Source organism: Xyrauchen texanus, chromosome 5 (assembly GCF_025860055.1).
Source record: "Xyrauchen texanus isolate HMW12.3.18 chromosome 5, RBS_HiC_50CHRs, whole genome shotgun sequence".
Classification (NCBI taxonomy): Eukaryota; Metazoa; Chordata; class Actinopteri; order Cypriniformes; family Catostomidae; genus Xyrauchen; species Xyrauchen texanus.
This window is the reverse complement of record NC_068280.1, coordinates 4,576,771-4,601,252: the sequence shown is the minus strand read 5'-3', so window position 1 is coordinate 4,601,252 and position 24,482 is coordinate 4,576,771. Positions and strand designations below refer to the sequence as shown.

At 39.1% G+C, this 24,482-nt stretch overlaps 1 protein-coding gene across 1 annotated transcript; it reads right to left on the bottom strand.

Moving 5' to 3' along the window:
- Window positions 1-841: 841 nt before the first annotated feature.
- LOC127644457 (sprouty-related, EVH1 domain-containing protein 2-like) lies at window positions 842-23,188 on the bottom strand. The gene is made up of 6 exons (XM_052127643.1): window positions 22,761-23,188; window positions 11,710-11,893; window positions 9,998-10,166; window positions 6,585-6,649; window positions 3,981-4,130; window positions 842-3,857 (listed from the first exon to the last, which is right to left on the bottom strand). Exons 1-6 carry the CDS (start codon window positions 22,784-22,786, stop codon window positions 3,168-3,170), a joined length of 1,284 nt encoding a protein of 427 aa, XP_051983603.1. The 5' UTR covers window positions 22,787-23,188; the 3' UTR covers window positions 842-3,167.
- Between the last annotated feature and the right edge of the window lie 1,294 nt (window positions 23,189-24,482).

Here is a 24,482-nt window from a genome sequence, read left to right as displayed (position 1 = left end):
CGTCCGTTATCATCAACAAAGCTGTCAGCAGACAAAACTAGACAAAAGTAGAATGAACAAACTAGTATGCTTCCATTATTATCAAAGAAGCTTTCAGTTAACAAAATTTGACGAAAGTTTAACAAAATTTGTACACTCCCATTGTTATCAACAAAGCTGGCAGCAGACAAAACAACACTTCAAATATAATCAACAAAGTTGTCAACAGACAAAACAATGATAGAAGGTGACTTTGTTGATTACAACGGAAGCTTGCTAGTTTCGTTGTATTGTTCTCTTACAGTGTAGACATGGTGTAACACTCTGTTATGGTATATGCATTAGTGTAGTGTTACCTGATTCCCCAGCTTTAACAGTGGGAAGAGGACAAAGAAGGACTCCTGTTGAGTCCAGTGCAGTCTAAATGTCTGCGCATGCTGGAATTTTATGCTATTTGTAGGTACAGTTCCAAAGCTGGACAAGGCCTTTGGGACACCCTCCCTGTCTCTCTATCTCACGATGTGACTCACTCAAGCTGTTATTCATTCAAAAGCTCACCATTAAGATGTTTATGACTTTGCATGACAGTGGTTGTGCATTGGGTAGATATATTAGATAATGCACAGTCAGGGTAACAGTGGATCACTGGTGTTGGAAAATGGGACATGGTATCATGTCAGCAGATGCAGGACATTTGAGCGTGTGGGCACAGACACACACACACACAGGAGGCCGGAAGTCAATGATTCACGTTGCCATAGGAACTGTGACTTCTCTGATTGGTGGATTCTGGGTGGTGTAGTTCTTTGTAATTTGGCAATTTAACACGATTAAGCATGTACAATTTAGACAACCTCAGGGCTTTTATATTTTATTTATATTTAACTGCTTAAAATCAATTTCTTGATCAAGACAATGTATGAGATTTTTAGATCATCTTGACAAGTCACACTTGTAAAAACATGTTGATTAACATGAAAAAGTGGGATTTAACGATTGTTGTTTCATTGCATAGTATCCGATTATAACAACATTTGTACTTAAGACGTCCATGTCCCAGACATGAGTCCCAAATGCTTCTTTCACAGTTTACACACTTTTTGACCAATGAAATTTGATGATTTTACAATGAACTTTTCCATCTTTTGTGATTACAGGATACAGATTTGGAAAATCATTTTGATTCAAATTGATTGAGTAATGAATCATTTAGACTGATTTGAGAATTGTTTCAACCAACTCAAAGAACGATTCAATCACAACATGGCTGGAATACACAACTGAAAACATTCACTGATAATTCCTAATTTTCCATCCCTATGGGAACCCTGTTCTTGGCATTAAGCTGAATAAATAAGTGCATGAAGGTAACAGTAACGGCAATGATTTGGAGATGCACAGAAGGAGTGAAACCGCAATGGCTGATTCAGGCACTTTCCTTTAATCTCAGAATGTGTTCAGGAGCATCAGACAGACAGATAACTCTCCTGCACATTGATACAAAAATAAAACTGCTCCTCTTTTTTCACACATCAGATAGATAGTACTACTGCAAAAGCGTTTCACAGGAAGAGAGGGAAAGAGAGGATATAGACAAAGAGAGAGAGAAAGAGAGAGGACATAAAACATCAGCTGACAAACAGGATCACAGTCTTCATGATGACAATGCTGTCAGAGTCCACCGATTGGCTCGATGATTTTTTGAAGGATGATACTGAGAGGCCAGCAATTGGAAATATTTTGAGAACTTCACAACAACTTGCACAGTGTTCAGATGGTTGTTTTGTTAGTTTTACAAGTTTGTGTTGTGCTTAAGACAAAGGCAGAGAAAAAGACATCTTGTATTTCATCCTGTAGGAAGAGTACGTCAATTTTGAGGCTGGTTTTCATTTCAAAATATGGATAAGAGACACATTCATTCTACATAACACATGGGCGAGTCTCACAAACCTGTCAAGAAGATATCCAGGTCATATTTTACCCCAAAACAAAGTATTTTACTTAATTAAAAAAATTAAAATTTTTTATAAAAATTGTATTTCGCATTATATTCAAATTATGCAAATTTCCACCCTAATTCTTATTACCGTATTACCAATATTATTAACTACTGTAATGTGAAGAAAAAAAAATATTGCTTTTTTATTATTGTATTTCATACATCATGGTACTATTTTCGTACTCCTTAAAAGCTAGGCTTTTTTTAAATAATATTTTTTTTTAATACATTTTAGAATTATTGTCAAACTACAAATAAAATAATCTTCATCAAGACACATTGCGATAATGAGAATTTTGGGGGGAAATGTGCTTAATTGTCATGAAAATAATGTCACAATGCAACAAAATATGCTTCATTATCCTTAAGAAAAAAGAAAAAAAAAACTTTACATTTGGGCAGAAATGTGTTTCCCATTTAATAATATTAATAGTGGCAAATAGGGCCAAAAACAAAAAAGAAAACTCACACTCTCACACGCACGCGCGCACACACACACTCAAACACGCGCGCGCACTCGCACACACACACACGCGCGCACACACGCATACACTCACACACACACTCACACACGCGTGCGCGCACACGCACACATACACACGCGCGCACACGCACATACACTCACACACGCGTGCACACGCACACACACACACTCACATACACTCACACACACGCACCACCCTACAGGTCAGTTATTTTGGATACCTCTGGGTTTGCCTTGTCTAGAGGGACAGGATCACAGTAGAAGAGACGCCTCTGATTGGAGAGACATAACGATGTTGGACAGGAAAACGAAAATAATATAAGACAAACAAAAGCACAGACAAGATCAAAGGGAAGATAACTCAAACCTTCAAAGCACATAAGCATAAAAATATAAAGTACCTGGATTTATATATTTATATCTACATATATTTATATATACTTTTCATATATAAATGAATATTTATCGTGTAGTCTTTTAAATGGAAGCTGAGGGTTACTCTTTTAAAAACAAATAAAGTAAAAACTGAATTAACAAAAACCAGGACAGCTGTCCAGCACAATTAAATTGAGAAAAGAAATATATAAATGGACCAACCCTCTGAAACTCAGCGGGAAGGGGACAAAGATGGCGCGAAAACACAAATGCGTCTCATTTGCGTTTTGCACATTTTTCCCAGCTGCTGGTATGTTCATGTACTGCCGTTCACCCCACGGCTTTGTGCTTGCCGCCGCAGCAGTGGCACGCGACGCCACAGTGGTAGCACGCTCGCAGTGGCGCATAACAGCACATGCAGGGTGCTAGCAGCGACAGTCCCAGGAGTGCTAGCCAGCGCAGGCAGAACCGTTCTTCGCTGGCGTCGCAGGAGCACGGGTCCGAGTAGTCGCCCTCAGGGTCAGACATACAATGGTAGAGCAAGCTGTCCGCGCACCACATGAAGCTAACCCGCCGAATGCATGTTTGCACGGGGTCCGGAGCTTCCTGACAGCGACCGCGCCCATTTTCAATGGGACTGAACATGTTCTGGCAGTAAACGCACCGCAAGCGCTCTCTGCTGTCCTCCACACGACGTGGCAGCCATTTAGTTGTTAGCGCCTGCGGCTGCCCAGTGACTACCCCACCGCCGATGCCCGTTTTGACGTCGCGGGTTGTGTGTCCATCCCCACTGAGTGGGTAAGTGTAAGTGTAGTCGTGTTTTGCTGGTTCGCTCTTAGCGAGGTGAACGTAAGCATCTGTGGAGTCGGGTCGCAGAGGTTTGCCACGTGTCGTCGTGGTAGCATGGCGGTAGTCCTCATAGCCCGTTAGCCAAGAGCGTTCACGTGGGTTAATCCGCACGATCTCCTCCTCCTCCTCATGGAATCGTACATGACGTGGACAAGGGAATATGGGCACCGTCTGCATGACAGAGACAAAGAGACCATGGTGTTAAATCAGCTGGACAACAGAAGAATGGAATGATATGCCAGTTATCCTCCAGTAATGAGTATTGTTGCGCACACAAATTATTCACACACATACCTGGTCCAGATAGTAACGGTCAGAGTGTCTGTGCTGGTCAAATAAATGTCCCAGAATGCAATGGTGGGGCTCGGAGAAGCTGATTGGTGCAAGCATCTGCATTGATGGTTCTCTCTTCTGAGAAGAGTTGGACGAGCTGTCGGTGGCATTCTGACGGACAAACAGAGAGAGCAAGAATAGAAATTGTTTTCCAATTTGAGCATGTTGACCTGCCATAAACTAAATGACATCAGATCTACACCCCTACTCATACTGTTATTTACAAAAAAGTCCTCTCTGATCTATAAAAATCATCTAGCCCCACAACAACACTGCACAAGCCCCTCTGCTTGACCTTTGACCCCTGATTCTGGGTGCGTGAGGTCAGTCGTAGTGTGCAAATGAAGTGCTTTGAGCACTATGATCATCACTATTATCTGTGACCTTCAACCTCTGAAATCCACACCGTCTCCTTCCTGTGGCTCTTCCTAAAACCGAGTCGAGAGCCAGCAGTGTGTGTGTGTGTGTGTGTGAGCATCTGCTTTAAGAGTTGACACAGAGCCACACGGCCATCAATAACTCATGAGTGTGTGTTTGTGTGTATGGGATGATTACAAACACAGCTTGTCTCTTCAAACTCAACTGAGTCCTTTGTCTTGCTAAGACTAAGGCTACACTACACTGTAAAAAATGTTTTCTTTAATTTACAGTAACAATTGGGCAGTTTTGATATTATGGTAACAATATTTTTAGTAGCATGGTAGCACACAAAATTGTAATATTATTTAAATACATTTTTTATATAATTTGTAGAATTTCAGCCATAATAATAAGGTAATCAATTTTACTTAAATTATTATTATTATTTTTTATTATTTTTTTAACAGAAAATACATGGATTTTGTTGTTACCATATATGGTAAGGTAATGTACAGCTAATGAAAAAAAACATTTTTCATATTTTTTCTAAAAATATGAATTATATTTATATTTTTTAATTAATTATATATATAATATATATATATATATATATATATATATATATATATATATATATATATATATATAATATATATATAATTTTTTTTTTTTTTATTAATATTAAATTACATTTATTATTTTTACCTCTAAAAAACAAAGTTTTGACAATAACTTACTGTACAAGTACATATACATTTTACTTTAAAACGTACTTTTTCTTAATTTGACAGTAAAAGTACATGCATTGTTAAAAATAATACAGTTTTCACCGCATTTGGTGTGGAAATGAACAGCAGGTTTTTCCTGTAGCATTTACAATTGTTTTTTTTTTTCCATCCATCCATCCATCCATCCATCTTCAACCGCTTATCCGAAGTCGTTTACAATTTCCATAACAATAGTAAATTTATAATTTTAAGCGGGAATTTTAAAATCCATACTTTGGCCATATTTTACTGTCCAAGTACATATACAGTCTCGTTAAATGTAATAACACAAAATCAGGTATATTTTACAGCTAAAACATATTTCATTACTAAATTTGACAGTAAAAGTACATGGATTGTCTTATTTACAACTATAAAATGTTTCACCGTGTATGTAACGTACTGTTAACCAATTCATATGTTTTAACTGTACCATTTTTCCACAGTTTTTCAGATAAAATGTCTAATAACGTTTAGTAAACAACACAGCAGAAAGCGAGTAAAATGAACATGAACTATTTGTGTACTTCTAGAGCAGGCGTTTACACAGATATGGACGTGTCTTGTGTGTAAACACATGTATACAGAGTTGTGTGAGTGTGTGTAATGTCTGGATGGAAATGTATTTGTGGCTGTTCTAATTATCACTTTAGACTTCAGACCTCAGAGAGAATCAGACAACCAACAGCTGCTGCCCATTCTAAACCTACCTCACACATCCCAGCTCTCCCTCTCTAAACTTAGGAGTGACTGACTACTCTGATTAGTAATAATCAGTGTCTGGCTGGGCTTTTATGAATAGCTGTTAGTCATAAACTTCTATAGTTAGCGATTAGAGAAACAGCACTGCTGAGAGACTGACAAACACTGAGTTCACACCAGTGTCAGAAATGAACTATTTTATATATTTGCCCTCAGGAATTTATGCTTAAGGGTTTGCTCACATATTCAGTGTCTTTCAGTGTTTCGTGTATAACCTTGCGTTTGTGTGTTGTGAGCAGGTTCTTCTGTCTGAAGACTTTTGTGTGGAATTGTTGTGTTGAATTAAGAGGAATAGTAGGATGAAAAAGAGCATAGGTCACTTCCTGAACACAGCTTTCTCACACACACACACACACACACACACACACACACTAAAACCAGCCATCAGAAACCGCGACTGACCCTTTAACAGCATCTATTCTCAAAGGTTGAATGGATAAAATGATACAAATAAAGAAGAATATTGAATATCTATGAATATTACTGCTGATATAAAATGAAGTATCATTCTGCATGCAGTGATGTTTTTAAGGACTTTAAGGATTCGGTTACTGTCCCGATAGAGTTAAAGCTACATTTTCAGCAGCAAAAATGCTGTTAAAGCTTGATTTATTTCTTTGAATCAATTTCAATGAATTGATTCAAACAGTCCTAGTCATAGTGCAAAGAAACTTACCGTGAAAACGTCGTCATCACCAAGCTCCGCCTCATTCTGCAGCGTAGACGAAGAAGTCGTGGAGCCTGGTCAAAACAATAGTTAGAAGCATTAGTCATGTTTCAGTGCACATAAATAAAAAATTTGTGTTATTTACAGGGATGGGAGGGTTACTTTTAAAATGTATTCCTCTAAAGAACACATGCTGTAAAATGACATTCGTAACGTATTCCGTTAGATTACTCAAGCTCAGTAACGTAATCTAAATACTTTTCATTCTCATGCAGCATTGCTTATAAAACACGTTAAATGTATTGTGTTTTAAGGATGTTTAGATAGTTTTACAGGAAAACAATCCCACAAATTCTTATAGTATATATTTGCCCTAATTTTAATGATCTTACTAGAGAAAAAAATGTATCATCTATTGTGGATTTTCTTGATAGAAAATATTTGGGCTGTCGATTTAACGTGTTAATTCAGTGCGATTGATTTTACAAAAAATAAAGCGTAAAAAAAATGTACGCAATTAATCGCAATGCAACACACAGACCATAATAAGGAAGATTCCTGAGAAATGCTTGTAGTACCATCTGTTTACTCCAGAGGGCAGTAAATGAAACTTCAGCTGTATGAGCAACACACAGTTTATACAGTGAAGAAACACTTCAGTAGCAACAACACAAACATGAGTTACATTCTTGCGTTCAAAACACTTGAAGGAGCGCAAATGCGATCTAAGTGATCTCAAGATGTGTTTAAAGATTGAGTATTAAACCATATTTTGTGAAACAGTGAACTAAACATTTTATGTTTATGACGCAACGCACCCGAGACGCTACACAAGCATGTCTGACGCAGATGTTCATTTACGGTCCTTAAACAAGCCCTCATAATAAATCTCTGATTGACAAATTCACTTGTGAAATGGATTGCTGTGAACTGTGTCAATGATTGACTTATGATCAATAATATGGTAGTAAACAAAACATTGTGTATTCTAAAGCTGCTTTTTGTATCGTCTTATTATTGATGAACTCTTCTGCCACAAAAATGTAATGCATTTTAATTATCTGAATATTTTTTATTTTTATATATATATACACTCACCTAAAGGATTATTAGGAACACATACTAATACTGTGTTTGACCCCCTTTCACCTTCAGAACTGCCTTAATTCTACGTGGCATTGATTCAACAAGGTGCTGAAAGCATTCTTTAGAAATGTTGGCCCATATTGATAGGATAGCATCTTGCAGTTGATGGAGATTTGTGGGATGCACATCCAGGGCACAAAGCTCCTGTTCCACCACATCCCAAAGATGCTCTATTGGGTTGAGATCTGGTGACTGTGGGGGCCATTTTAGTACAGTGAACTCATTGTCATGTTCAAGAAACCAATTTGAAATGATTCGAGCTTTGTGACATGGTGCATTATCCTGCTGGAAGTAGCCATCAGAGGATGGGTACATGGTGGCCATAAAGGGATGGACATGGTCAGAAACAATGCTCAGGTAGGCCGTGGCATTTAAACGATGCTCAATTGGCACTAAGGGGCCTAAAGTGTGCCAAGAAAACATCCCCCACACCATTACACCACCACCACCAGCCTGCACAGTGGTAACAAGGCATGATGGATCCATGTTCTCATTCTGTTTACGCCAAATTCTGACTCTACCATCTGAATGTCTCAACAGAAATCGAGACTCATCAGACCAGGCAACATTTTTCCAGTCTTCAACTGTCCAATTTTGGTGAGCTCTTGCAAATTGTAGCCTCTTTTTCCTATTTGTAGTGGAGATGAGTGGTACCCGGTGGGGTCTTCTGCTGTTGTAGCCCATCCGCCTCAAGGTTGTGCGTGTTGTGGCTTCACAAATGCTTTGCTGCATACCTCGGTTGTAACAAGTGGTTATTTCAGGCAAAGTTGCTCTTCTATCAGCTTGAATCAGTCGGCCCATTCTCCTCTGACCTCTAGCATCAACAAGGCATTTTCAGCCCACAGGACTGCCGCATACTGGATGTTTTTCCTTTTCACACCATTCTTTGTAAACCCTAGAAATGGTTGTGCGTGAAAATCCCAGTAACTGAGCAGATTGTGAAATACTCAGACCGGCCCGTCTGGCACCAACAACCATGCCACGCTCAAAATTGCTTAAATCACCTTTCTTTCCCATTCTGACATTCAGTTTGGAGTTCAGGAGATTGTCTTGACCAGGACCACACCCCTAAATGCATTGAAGCAACTGCCATGTGATTGGTTGATTAGATAATTGCATTAATGAGAAATTGAACAGGTGTTCCTAATAATCCTTTAGGTGAGTGTATATATATATATATAATTTTTAAATATTTAAATATAACTATGTATAATTATATATTAATATAAATATGTATAATCATTATATATTGAGTTATTGTTATATGTTATTGTTATATTGTTTCTCAGCAAGTTTTTGTATATGCGATTAAATGAGATTAATCACAATTAATTAATTGGGACACCATGTAATTAATTCGATTAAAATTTTTAATCGATTGACAGCCCTAAAAAATATATAATCATGCCTGATAACAGGTGAATGTAAAAGGGCTAGAAAGGGGGCCTGGATAGCTCAGCGAGTAAAGACGCTAACTACGACCCCTGTAGTCGCATGTTCGATTCCAGGGTGTGCTGAGTGACTCCAGCCAGGTCTCCTAAGCAACCAAATTGGCCCAGTTGCTAGGGAGGGTAGAGTCACATGGGGTAACCTCCTAATGGTCTTTATAATGTAGGTCGCATGGTGAGTTGAGCGTGGATGCCGGGGAGCATAGCATGAAGCCTCCACACATGCTAAGTCTCCACAGTAGCACGCTCAACAAGTCACGTGATAGGATGCGCGGATTGACGTGGAGGCAACTTAGATTCGTCCTCCACCACCCGGATTGAGGCGAGTCACTATGCCACCACGGGGACTTTGGGAACTGGGCATTTCAAATTGGGGAGAAAAAGAGCTAAAGAGATAAAGGGCTAGAAATAGCATTTTAGCTTAGCATAAAGCTGTGTTCACATGCAAGGTTAACTATTTGTGCTACTCCAAACTTACTTCAATACCCCACAGAGTGTACACAACGACATCATCTTCTGATAACAGTGAGAAAGCGCCCTCTTTTTTGCTCGTGTGAATGTAAAACATCACAAGAAACACTGTTGTGGAATACAGTTACTAATAATTAGTATTTTAAATACGTAATCCCATTACATGTATTCCGTTACTCCACAACCCTGGCTGTTGCAAAGGGCTGGCGGTCTGTCCTGACTTTGGTGGATGTAGTTTAAAAGCTCTATGATGTGTCAGAAAGAGGTTTGGGATTTTAAAAAATAGAAGAAAAAAAAAAACGTATTTAAAGTGTGTTCCTAGATTAGTGAAAAACATCAAATATATGATTTACTCACCCTCTGTGAGGTCCTCGATTGCCTTCCTCACACCGCGATCAAACGCTCGTGCGTCTGCAGGACTCTGGAACGACAGTCCACACTTCCTGTTGTCAACTCTCCAATGATGGAAAGTGGGCGTGGCTTTAGTGTACACCAGATCCTTCTTCAGACAGCACTGCAGTATCACCTGCACAGCACAGAGAGAGAGAGAGAGAGAGAGAGAGAGAGAGAGAGAGAGAGAGAGAGAGAGAGAGAGAGAGAGAGATATTAGCATAATGTTTCTACAACGTAACAAAAAACAGTTAGAAACGCTTTGACAGATGAAACATAAATCCAATAAATACACGATTACATGCCATGACAATATTTTTAATGCAGTTAGAGTATTTTTTTTACAAGACATGCTAACCAATGTAGCCTTTAACATTGAATAGAAAGCTACAAATAATATATTTTCTGCCTCATTATATGAACAGAATCCACATACAATCAGAGAAGGATGTTGTTGTGTACACTCTGTTTGGTTTTAAAGTTTGGAGCAGCAAAAATCAATGTTAATCTTGTGTAAATTACCATGTGAACATTTAGCTTTATGCTAAGCTAAAATGCTATTTCTTGCCTTTACACGCATCTGTTACCAATCGTGATTACTGTATATTATTATATGGTGAAAATGCACGTTCCTCTAATAGGACCTTTGATTTTAGAGCAAAGATGTACTGCAAAAATCCTATTCTTAATGAGAATTTAAAAAAAATGTCTGTAAAAATATCAAAAAATCCTTAAAACAAGAAACATATACTTGAGTAAAAAAAACTGCATTAGATATTTATTAGAAAGTTTTTTTAATGCAAGTAAAATTTCTTTATTTCCTTGTTTATAGTCAAAACAAGTGAAACAATTTGCCGTTGCTGAAGAAGTAATCCAAAGTATTTATATTACATTACTGGCCTTGAGTAATTTTACGGAATGCATTCCAATGTATTCTGTAATCTGTAGTGAAATACTTTTTAAAAGTAACCTTCCCAACCCTGACCATGGTAAACTTTTATGTGAGGCTAATAGTGAGCAGGATTACTTTACATTATTTACAAATAAAAGCATAAAGAAATATGGAGAATATTAGTGTCATTATTAACAACCAATAGTCATAGAGGAACTTGTCACTTTAGTGTCCATCTGCGCTGTTTTTCTATTGTTTTTCAATATAAACATGCGCTAGATGGATGTCTTTGACCATTTCGTCTTGTTGTGTGTCTTGTTTTTTCAGCATCTCGAGCATGAGTGCCATGTTTTTAAATGCCGTCAGATTAAAGTCAACTTCTCGTGACACATGCTTTCTGTTCTTTTCGCTGCACCTAGCTACATGTTCGGTATAAACGGACCCTTATTGGAGTGTAATCCAAACAGAGTTTGACACATCAAGGGCACGTATATCAGCTATTTCACAATGGCTTTGCATATGGCTCATCCATTCCCTTATATAATGTTAGTTTTACTGTTGTCAATTTTTAACTGAAGTATTCTTTAAGGTAAAGCTGTTTTTGCACTTATGCCAGACATTTCATATGATTTGTTATGAATGATGGTTTTGGTTTGCATCCATCTAGCTTGAAATAAAAAGAGAAAATAATCGTTTGAGAAGAACTGCCTTCATTCGTAAAATATTCATTTGATTATCCAAACATAGGCATTTTGTTTTTCATCACACACACAGACGGCTCTCTCACCTGCTTATCTTTGAGTCTCTCTCCGTAGATGTGGAAGCCGTTCCGTCCCAGAAGCTCCAGATCAGCCGGGACCACCTTACAGACGCCCACTCGACTGAGACCACCGCCCTCCTGTGCCAGCCAGCCCCCGCTAGACTCGTCCCGCGTCATGACCACCGCTTTCACTCGCACTATATAACTGTCACTGCAGGGGGAGAGATGTCTAGTTTAAAATGCATGCATCAAATTCTTAGAAACCTTTGTGTTTATGTTGGTTTTATGCAATTTTGAAAAACAAATGATACCACTATCAGCACCATTTCAATAATACACAATTTTTTAAGACTTAAATTGTCAAGTGGTGCAACCACTAAGTAAAAATTAGTGCTGTCGGTCGATACATTTTAATCATGATTAATCGCGATTTTTAAAATGCTGAAATTTGACTCTATGTCTACTTATTTTTCTGTCAAAATGTATTTATTTCCATCAGGAAAGAAAACAAAACAATATGTAACAATATAATGCTTTATTAACATTTTCCAAACAAAGCCTTCCACAGTATAAAGATAGAAATGCACTAAAATATCAAAAACTGAAGTAAAATTAAACGTTTCCCAAAGTCTAAGCGGGAGTTTGACTTATTAAAAGAACTAGTCCCCACATAGGTTGCATTTTCATTGCAACAGGCATTAAATCTCATGCTCCACAATTTTAATATGCTGGCAGACTGTGGCTATGTGCTTTGTTCAGGCCATCATAAACCGCATTCATGATTTGCATCATGATGTCAACAACAGCATCAAGCGCCGCTTTGAACTCCACATGAAAAGCGCTTGAAGACAAAAATGGCTCATTCTGCATTTTGGTGATAGTTAAGACTTGATGTGCTTCTGTGGTGATTAAATTGTGCCTTACAGAGGATGCAAAGTTCTTGCTTTCTGTCACAAGTCCAATCTAGGCTTGTTTTGGAAATACAAATAGCATGAAGAGGTCCTTTCCCATTGCTGTTGTGTGTTTGTGGTGTGTGCATCAGTGTAATGACTTCGGGCAGACACATCTCAAAGGTTTCGTCTCTCCAGCAAGTGATATGCTGATTTATGCTTTATTAACAGTAAATGCATTAATAACAAAAATGAATGCATTCAACTTTAATCGGATGCGCTAACATGTTTTGACAATTCTAGTAAAAAGTACCATCACTTTTTCTTACACCTTGAACGGACGTCAGTGAACAAATGTTTTTTTATATATTTAGTAAATTGCATTGCATAAAATTAGCGTTTTCAGAATTTCAGAAATGTTATATAAAGATCTCATTTGCTTTAATGAAATTACATTATATCACTTATATATTATATTTTCCAACCGCAGCCCAACCATCAACATACATCAACATTGGCCACTAATAAAAGGGACTTATTTTAAGGAATGGGACAATAATGAAAACATGAATGGATTAAGCTCTACCATTAAATTTTTTCAATTCAATTTATTTGGATAGTGCTTTCCGCATTACATATTGTTCAAACGCAGCTTTACAAGAAGTAGTGTTTTACCCCCAGTGAGCAAGCCAAAGGTGACCTTGGACTGGCACATATTAAAAACAAACATATACAAAGAAAACATACATACACATAAATACACATATACATTTATTTATATGTGCATTTATAACTGCTACGCATCTGGCGGTGATCTATTCTGTGCAGAAATGTATCTCAAATGTTCCAATTTTTGGTCTGGTGATGGTGTCAAAGCTTATGCTAATACATGATCATCTAACCCAAGCAGTGTGATTGGGCCCAGTCTGATGACATCATAATACATTCTTGTAAATGCCAGAGCTGACAAATTACAGGTCTGCATTGCAAATGAGGTTTCAACTGAAAATTTAAAGAGGATGATGTGATATGCAAATTGCATTTTTGTCGTTATTTAAAGATAGCGATTCTTACAAGGACATATATTTGAATACCATTCAAACGATTTTAACCAATTTTATGTGCAAAATATGATACCGTGTAACAAATTCAAAACCTGTGATGAGGATTGCTCAGAATGTAATTTACATACTGACTTTGGTGGTGCATAAGATCTTTACACACATCTGCATTACAGTTAGTTTTTGATTGGTTATGTCATTGAACTCCCAGCAAAACATAACTATTACGATAAACCTGTGATATAAATTTACTTGTGCTGCAATATACGATTTTGGTCAATCTGTTACTAGAAAACAAAATCTTTTGTAATGCTTTTGTTGTACTCCTCAAGTTGCTAAATGATGAAATATAAAATGTGAATATCAATGTGAAAGTGAAAGCGACTAATTCACTGTGTACATTATGCAATGACATATGCAGCTGCCATAGCAACCACTGTCACCCACACACACTGAATAACACACAAAGAAACAAAATTACTTGTTTAAATCTGATCTTCTTCAACTCTTTTAAATCGGTCACAATGTTGCATTTTCTCCATTCTATGTTTCAGAGAATGGCCAAATGGAACCAGCAGTGTCTGATCTAAAGATCAATCTCCATGAGAGGAACCAGCGTAAAGTTTAGCTGGACTGACCTAACTTAATGTCACTCTCTCTCTCAGATTTTATTGACCCGTAATGGTGTTGCATGTAGGTCATGCTGGTTTGATCAATATAGATCACGTTCTTCCCCTCCAGAGGCAGGAGAGGGCATCCGGGTGTGAGGTCTGGGTGCCAGCCAGTTCACGCGAGCATGTACACACACCTTCAGGCAACTGTCATTACTGAAGGGGAGCCACTGGTTTGCTCAGCACGTTTTTGAGCAACTCACATTCCACTCCGAAACAGTCAAACAAACACAGCAGAATTCTAGAGGAGGCAAAGCACCCTAAATTGATCATCTTAGTGATCTTAGTGCAAAATGAACATTTTGTCATCATTTACTCATCCTCATGTAGTTCCAAAACTTGAAACTTGTATTATCTTATTTACGTCTAAGGAGACCTTTGGCAGAAAATCTGAGCAGCTCTTTTCCATACAATGAATGTGGATGGGGATTTATATTGCCAAGCTCCAAAAAGGACAGCAAAACACCATGAAAGGAAGGCTGCACGATAACAGTTCACCCATAAATGACTCATGCCTTCCCAGATGTTTATGATTTTCTTTCTTCAGCAGAACACAAACGAAAATGTTTCGAATATCTCAGCTCTGTAGGTCCATACAATGGAAGTGAATGGTGACCAGAACTTTCAAGCTCCAAAAAGCACAAAGGCAGCATAAAAGTAATCCACAAGACTCCAGTGGTTTAATCCATGTCTTCAGAAGCGGTTTGGGGTAAGAACAGACCAAAATATAACCCCTTTCCCACTGGACATCTTCACATCAGCAGTCTCTTTGGCGAACATGATTTCAAGCTCCTAGCGCCATCTATGCATCAAGCACTAGGAAGTGTTATCGAGTTTGAATTTATGATTGTACAGTGAAAAAGGAGTTACATTTTGCACATCATCAGCAGTCGCAAGGCTTGACCGCCTAGATTTTCTTGACCTGCGCACTCGGTCGCTGACGCATGTGCCTGCTATTGACTGTACTTAAAGAGTACCACATAGAACTTGTAGTGGGCATAGGTCTAACGTAGGGGCGTAGATTTTAGGGGAAAACAAGCAAGCACAACCTCCCCCTAATATTTTTACCATGATAAATGGAAATGTAAATGCTTCATGTTGCAACCCCCCCAAAGTTCAAGCCAAATCTACGCCCTTGGTTAAACAAATTCGTATTCGCTTGCGGTCAGAACAGCATACTCACAAAGACAACGCGTCTGTCCACATGTGCGCACATTGGATAAGCAGGCAAGAATGCCTATAAAGGTGTTTACATGCAACACGAAATCTGGGTAATGGGCAAAAATCTACCTGTGTTGATCGGCTCATTCTTAAACTCTGTATGACCTTACAGTGATAAGGTACGCTGTTTAATGTGTTAGCATGACCACATGCATTGTCGGCTTATTAAGCATAATCGGTGTGTGTAAACGCCCTCATTTTATGATGTAGTTTCAATAGTTATTTGGCAGAAAATGTGGTTTTACTATAATAATACTACAGAAACCGTGATTTTTTTTTTTTTATGCTAACCAAGTTTTTATGGCAGAAACCATAGTTTTAATAGAGTATACAGTATCCATATAGTAACCATGGCTTTATAGACTAACATGTTAATCTTGTGGTTACTATGGTTTTACTACAAATAAATGGTATTTGTAGTAAAACTACAATAATCACAAAATGGACTTTTATTAGTTTTCGATTTCTTGTATTACTACTATGGTTTTACTATGAATATCAAGGTTAAAATATGGTAACTGTAGTAAAACCATAGTAAATGCATTGCTAGGGCACGCTAAAGAAGTTCAACTATTTCGGGCTCGACTATTTCGATAAGCCGTCTTCCCCCACTTCACTTTCATTGCACGGAAAACCGAAGCTTGGATATTTCCCCTACCATCATGTTTGTGCTTCACAAAAGTAACCAAATTGCAGGGGTAAAACAACATCATTATTGTTGTCTTTAACATAATTATTATCTTTCTCCTAATATTCCCCATTCCAAATACTTTTATCTCCAAAAATAAAAGCACGAGCTACACACAACGATCCAAGCTGTGTCCCAAACGGCACTATACTGTACACTATGCACATATAAAATATACTATATATTGAGTTTTTCAAAGTGTAGTATTGTCCCAAATGGAACACTTAATGGTTTTTACTACACGGAAGTGTTCTGCGTTTAACAGCTGACTGAAGAAAAGCACTCAAATCACATTTTTAAGGTGCTGTATCCACTGAAGTTTCATCAGTTGCTACATTCTTCATTATTTACAACGGTTTTGTCAGACCAGGTAACTTCACCCCTTCCGCTACGTACGGCAAGCCGCGTGTGCCGAGTGCATGAAGTGTCCGGCGTTCCACAATCCATTTTGACAGTTGAAGTGCATCATCCGGGTACATAAAGTACACTGCTTTTTGCTGCATTTCCAATGTAAACATTCTACTTACACTACAAAATGGCGTTCATTAGTGCAGAAGTGTGCGTTTGGGATGCACCTCCAGTTTATGTTGTTTAGGTGACGAGGTGAACTCGTGTGACAGTCAGTACAGATATGCTCGGTGATGACACAAAATGCCTAATGGCCCAGAGGTCATTTGGAGTAACACAGGAAGTACCGAGGGCAAAACTGTGTCCAAGTAATAAGGACAGCAACCTATTTAAGAAATATCGTTAAAACAAAACTCAAAACACGTAAAACAGGCAATGGCCACCAATGGAATCAAGTGTAAAGGTACTGAATAAAGATTATTATGGTAAAAGCATTGGGTATATGATCCAATGTCCTAAAACAACAATTAAATTATGTTTGCATTGCAAGAAGTCTCAAGTCACGTTAATGTCATTGCATTAGATACCACAATATATATATATATATATATATTAAGGAAAGATAGCAGCATTTTCAAGACAAAACATTTTACGTTTATAAGTCAAGAGATATCCTAAACAAAATTAATATGAAAAGAATTTGGACACTTTTAATGGAGCATGTCCAGTTTATTTGCTGAACTACACCAGAGGATTCTCTGCAAGGACACCTGTATGAACTTGAGGGGAACTGGCTTTATACATCCATTAATTAAATCACCTTGGGTACAGCTGGTTTACAGAAATGGAAAAATGGCTCAGAGAGGTGAAGTTAGCTAGAACTATGAGGAAAGGTTTAGCATTATGTGTTTGCAGATTCCACTTGGCATACAAAAAACTGCTCTTTTCAATATAATGAATGAAAATAATACATGAGCTGTCAAGCTCCAAAATAACAATCGAAGTATTATAAAAGTGGTCCACATGACTCGATAGATGATAGGTGTGGGGGAGAAACAGATCAATATTTAAGTCATTTTCTTGCTATAAATATCCACTTTCAAACAGCCCTCCCAAGCGCTCTTCCATCCTAAAGCTCGGTGCACACTGTACGATTTTGGCCACGATTCTGCCGTTTTGTGCCTCCACTTCTGAGACTGTCAATCTGCACATCTTATCACAATATGCAACAATGTAACAAGGTAAACGGGAAAGGAGGAGGTGAGAACCGGACGAGGCGTCAAAATCATATTTAATGGTTAACTTAAACAAAAAGACAAACACAAACACATACAGGGCAGCTGCCTGTAATTCTCTCTCTCTCTCTCGAACTGCCGCTTCCGGTCGCCTTTATCCCTCTCGGGCTTGATCAGCCTGATTAGGGGCCGGGTGTGCAGCATCACGTCCCCGACCCCCGCACTTCCACATTTCTCCCTCATTCTTTCAGGCCGGGGAGCCCCCGGCATGGCATACACCCTCCCCCCTTTTCTGGCAGGTCATCCCTGCCTTTCTGGATTTGGGAGGAGACATGGGGAGGGAAAAACAACAACAATACTAATTTTTAAAAAGAGAGGGAAAGGCCAACACGAAGCAACAGCGGGAGTGTACTCGCCGGTTCTCCGATACGCCATAGCTTGGTCCTCGGCCACTCCTCCACCCTCTAGTGGATGACAGCCATGCCTCCCCAGGCGAATCGGAGGCAGTCCTCCAGCCCCTGGCGGGCGGAACGTCCCGCCGTATTTTCGGTGAATGGTAGGGGTCTCCCCCGCCCCTGGCAGCGGTTCTCCCGCTCCAGGCGGTCGGCCAGGAGCCCCTCCCTGCTCGTGGTCCTCTTTTGACCCAGGCGAGTTTTAGCAGCCGGTAGGGGTCTCCTCCGCCCCTGGCAGAGCCCCTCCACCCCTCGAGGTTGGTGGCCATTCCTCCACTTTCAGGCGGCCGGGCTCCTCCATCCCCCGGTGGATGGCCACGGCTGCTCCAATTTCAGTGGACGGTAGTGGCGAGGACTCTACTACGGTGCAAGCATTTTAGCTTAGCATAAAGCTGACAATTTACACAAGGTTTATTTCTATTTCTTCTGCTCGAAACTTACTTTAAACGTTCTTCTCTGTCACTCGTATGAATGTAACACATCATAAGAAAGTGTTTCACCGCTGTTCAAATGCACTTTGGATCACATCATTTATATGTATAAATGTTTTCCATCTGAAAGGACGAAATATTAAATGAAACAAATGACAATGAAATGCAAATAAACTCTTCAGTTATCAAAGTACTTTTTTGAATGTAACTGTATTCTAATTACCAATTATTTAAATTGTAACTGTAGTGGAATACAGTTACTTATATTTTAAATATGTAATCCTGTTACATGTATTCCGTTACTCCCCAACCCTGCTCACGCCACTCTCCGCGATCCACACACAACTCAGCGAGAACCCCCAATCACAACCACGAGGAGGTTACCCCACGTGACTCTACCCACCCTAGCAACTGGGCCAATTTGGTTGCTTAGGAGACCTGGCTGGAGTCACTCAGCACACCCAGTGTTCAAACCTTACCACTCCAATTTTATAAAAAATAAAAAAACATGCTATTGTTAAGTATTTATGGAACGTTTTAATCCAAATCAGCAGATACAACTGGATACAATTATAGAAATCTATGTCATGTTTGTGTGTTATCCATAGGGAATTTGCAAGCCTACATACATTTTTTAAAATTTTGCATGTCCTATATGTTACTGTGGCAGATCGGAGAGCGGGACCCGGCGTGTAGAATCACGACCCGGCCCTCCGCCCTGCCACAGTTTCTAATCTAAAAGATTAGAAAGAGGCACTATAACCCACCATTTTTGTTTTCCTTACGTGAACGCAGAACTGTGTAATTTTTCAGGCAACAAGTCTTTTTTTTCCACAATGAATCTTTGCTTGTGGTAGCTATTTATTATTGTAGGCTACCTCCCACACTCACGTTTATTCTCAACATCTGTCATTTTTCGTATTTGTGATCAGGATGTCTTATTAAAGGCCTGTTTGACAGGTGATGGAGTGGTATTGTAGCAACGGAAATGCTGATGCTCTGACTTTCAGAAAGAAAAAAAAACAAAGCTCCTCCAGGCAAATCTTGCCACTTCGCTATTTTATTAAAGATCACGCTCACTGATCGGGACGATTTGGAACACCGATGTATATCGTACAGTCTGACATAATGACGCACAGTGTGCCATGACGATCTCAATGTGTTCATATCATACAGTCCGACAAGTAACAATCTTAAATGACTGAAAAAATTCTTCGTGCATATCGTCACCTACTGGACAGGGAGGAGATTTTATAGTAAAAAGGACTTAAATATTGATCTGTTTCTCACCCACATCAATCATATCACTTCTGAAGATATAGATATCACCACTGGAGTCGAATGGATTACTTTTATGCTGCCTTTATATGCTTTAAGGTGCTTCAAAGTTTCAGACCCTGTTGCCTTGCCTTGTATTGTATGGACCTACAAAGCTAAACTATTATTTACTCGCCTTCATGCCATCCCAGACTTTCTTTCTTCTACTGTACACAAACAAATAAAGTCTGGGATGGCATGAAGGCGAGTAAATGATGAGAGATTTTTCATTTTTGGGTTAACTATTCCTGTGTCTACTTTTTGGGAACACATATATGTTTTAATGCCGCAAGGCGCGAAACTCCAATTTGTGATAGGCTACAATGGGGCAAAACAGTTTACACTACATTGAATCAGAGATATAAAGTAAAAGAGAGAGTGATTCCCTCTCTAAGAAACTAATTTTGTGGAATAATATTCCATTCATTATTGGCACTCCATAGCCAATACTCCAAAGTTACGCTTCACCGCTCCAGTGACCTCTTCCACTTCCGCCAGATCTTTGTTTAATCCTCTCACCATTGTTTCCCTTCACAATCATTTCGGGAGCGCCTTCTCAGAAATGTCCTCCCAATTTGGAGTGGTCCGTCACCCTCCTCTGCACTGATAAAAGTCAACATTTCACAACCTCGGGCTATTATATGAGCCTTTACATCCCAGTCTGACAGACGTGTTTACTCAAACGGGTGTGTGTGCGCCATAAATTAAAATAAGAGAAATGACCCCACCACCATTGCTCTTGTGAAACATCTCAAGTAGAGGAAATAGATGTTAAACTGGATCCATTTTTTTAGCCTGACACAATATTTCCTCAATAATGTTTGTTGTAACTAATAACAAGCATTGACAAGGCAATTTAGTCATTTGATCCAATTGCACTGGCCAATGTTAACACAGATTTAGTGCAGACTATATATTACAGAAATTAACTGTAAGCCCCATAAAGAGCTCACTAAGTTAATGGGCCATTTAACTCGATCCTAAAGCTATTAGCGAGGGACTTTGATCGGCTTTTGAGAGTCAAAATTCCGTGAGCAAAAACACGGATATTTATGTAGGCTAATACAGCAGATTGTGGCGAAATAATAGTGATCAAACTGAAGTATTTCTACATAAACATAACAGTTGCGTAGCCAAGGGTGGGCCGGGGTGGGCCTGGTCCCACCCAAATTAGACCGAGGACCACCCAGAATATTAGAGATTATTCTTTGACTACATATATATATATATATATATAAAACGGTTTTAAAAAAGTAAATAAATTCTGACTTCTGAACACGTGGACGAACTGTTTGCGCCGCTTCGCTGCTGTTAAGGAACATTTGGTGCAAAATAAAATTCCATTTTTATTTGAGGCCCACCCGAAAGAAATTTCCTGGCTGCGCCCTTGAAACGCAAAGAGGGAATCTAAAGTAGGCTACATGATTCATAAGGGTCATGGAAAACATGGATATATCAGGAAGTTAAATTAAAGCGATTTCCAAGTCTGGAAAAGTCATGGAAATAAACGAAATAGTCAAATAAATAAATTGCGTAAAAGTCATCAGATGTGAGTGAAAGCACTATAAAATGATTCATTTGGGTAAAACTTTACAATAAGGTTCCATTTGTTAAAATGAGTTCATGCGCCAGGAATCATGAACTAACATGGAACCATGTCAGCTATTTTTTTTTTAAACTTTGTAAATGTTAGTTAATAAAAATGCAATTGATGGTTGATGTTAGTTCATTGTGCATTAACTACGGTTAAGTGTGAACATATACAACTTTTGATTTTAAAAATGTACTGTATTAGTAGCATATATATGTTGAAAATAACATTTACCATGATTAATAAACGCTGTAAAAGTGTTGTACATTGTTAGTTCGGGTTAACTAATGCAACCTTATTGTAAATGATTACCTTTATTATTTATTAATCCATATCAAGTAATTACAAGCGACTCGAAAGTCATGATTACTGATTTGTCAAAAGGTGTGTGAACAATAAACAATATGAGGTTATGAAAACCAGCTGACGCACGAGACCATACTGCTACTGTACAGTGCATCGTCGCGTGATTATATTCGCGTTTTTTGTTTGCAAACTGAAAGTGAGAGATAATTATATACATGTGCATTTAAAAGCACATAGACTATGGAACATTAAAAGCCTTGTAGGCCTTCTTTTAACATCAGCATAATTCCGAGGCGCTCTCTTTCTCCGCGGCGCGCGCCCCCGTCTGTATTTTTATGAATGAAGGACAGTATGCAAATCAGAGCGATTCAAGAAAAAGAAATGGCGGATATAGCATGTCAGACCACCACAAAGAAAGAGACCAAGAACGACCACAGTAGCCCGCTTTGAGAGCCTACACAAGCTCAGAGCTCAAGCTTTGCGTGCTTTGAAACTTTGCTGCCGTCTGTTTGCTTCCTCAGAGCGGCAATTCGTCTTTAGGGTCGACATGTTACAAAGTGTTCAGTGAAGGATCCCTTCACAAAATGTTTCCGCTCCGGCCCCTCCTCCCCTCCCCTCTCGGTTTGAGACCAGAGCCCTGCAGCAGGGGCCCAGCACTCCAATCTCTTTGACACTGCATTGTTTCTCAGTATTAACATCTCCAAAGGCTCTCTGTGACACAAATGCACGGATTCCCTGCATTGAAATGACCCGTCAAATAGCTCGGGAGCGCATTCTCGGACACGGCGTGAGATTTCCTTTCTTGTCCACCACATGCGCGGAAAGCGTCCTTTTCGAGAAAAGTGAAGGGGGATATATCATACTCACTCGTCTGGGTGTGATTCCTCAGTCATTTTCCCCCTCGTTTCACCTACAGTAATAATAATATCCCACAGCGGGCGCGCGGCGTTCAGGCTTCATGTCGTCTCGGTTTTCTACCTCGCCTCTTTTTTTTTTTTCTTTTTTTTTAAAGTCCAGCGCAGCGACGAGTTTCACCCCAAATCCGTTTCAGCGTTGCCTTATTTTCGTTGTTTCTCCGCGCAGTGCATTTTATTCCTCACTGGTTGCAATGCATCTCGTTAAAGAGCCTGAAATCCAGCCTTTATGCATCATGCCAATGGTTGCATCGATGCTTTTTCTCCTCGCGTCGCTCGCCGTGCCTGAAGACTGCGCGCTGTTCTCGGTGAGGAGCCCCTTCTCTCGTTACTCCATGTTGGATTGTGTACTCAGCAGCAGGCGAGCGCCGCCGACACTGGATGTGGAGGGTGGTGAGGGGGTTGCGGAAGCAATGACGTCACATTGGAACGACTGCAGCCCGTTTTGGACGAAGGGATCTCCGCTTGTCGGGATGTGCCAACGGCCCGCCGCCTAGTGTCTCCTCTAAACTCAAAGGCAACGGAATTCTAATGGATGCACACCGCCCGTTTTAAGTCGGTGTTTTTGGTGATCTTAAAATCCTTTTGAACTGAAGTTTGGTAGACAAGTATAAATTGCGTCTCTAAGCATGAATTCCTTTAGAAAAGTAAGATTTAAATGATTGATTAGTGAAGGGAAAGCAAGCCAACACGCGGCATAGCCTACATGGGAACTCCTGCAATAAGGTGGCAGTGCCGAATATGGACTCCTAGTATCCTTATGATTAGAGTTAGGTGTGGGGTTGGGCTTTAGGGATAAGGGCCAACCAGGTAGTGGGGAGTCCGAATCTGGCGGGCAGTCAGGACAACACCGGTCCATGTGCAAAACTTGAGGTCATTTTAAGGAGCATTAGTATTCTTAATTTTATTTATTTAGTTTTTTAATAATAAACAATAACTAAACTGACAATAGGTCAGCGGTAAATAAGGTGTCAAATTTCAATAAATAAAAGGAAAATGAACATAATGTCAGCTCTGTAGGTCCATACAATTCAAGTGAATAGTGGGCGGAACTTTGAAGCTCCAAAAAGCACATAAAGGCAGCATTAAAGTAATCCATAAGACTCCAGCGGTTAAATCGATGTCTTCAGAAGCGATATGATAGGTGTGGGTGAGAAACAGATCACTGTGTAAATCCTTTTTTACTATTAAATCTCCTCAGTAGGTGGCGATATGCACAAAAAAATGTGAATCGGCAAACACAAAAGTAGAATAATGTGAAAGTGGAGATTTATAGTGAAAAATGGCTTAAATATGTATCTGAGGTTTTTTTTCACCCACACTTATATCGCTTCTGAGCAAATTGATTTAACCACTGGATTACTTTTATGGTGCCTTTATGTGTTTTCTGGAGCTTCATATTTCTGGCCGCCATTCACTTGCATTGTATGGACCTACAGAGCTGAAATATTCCTCTAAAAATCATCGTTTGTTTTCAGCATAAGAAAGAAAGTCATACACATCTGGCATGGCATGAGGGTGAGTAAATGATGAGAGAATTGTCATTTTGTGATGTACTATCCCTTTATGAGTTGTCCCTAAATGCAGATAAAAAACTATTACACAGTACATGTCAGCTTTTACATTAATGACAAAGTTTGTGCATTTAATTTTGATTTTTCAATGAAGACAATTA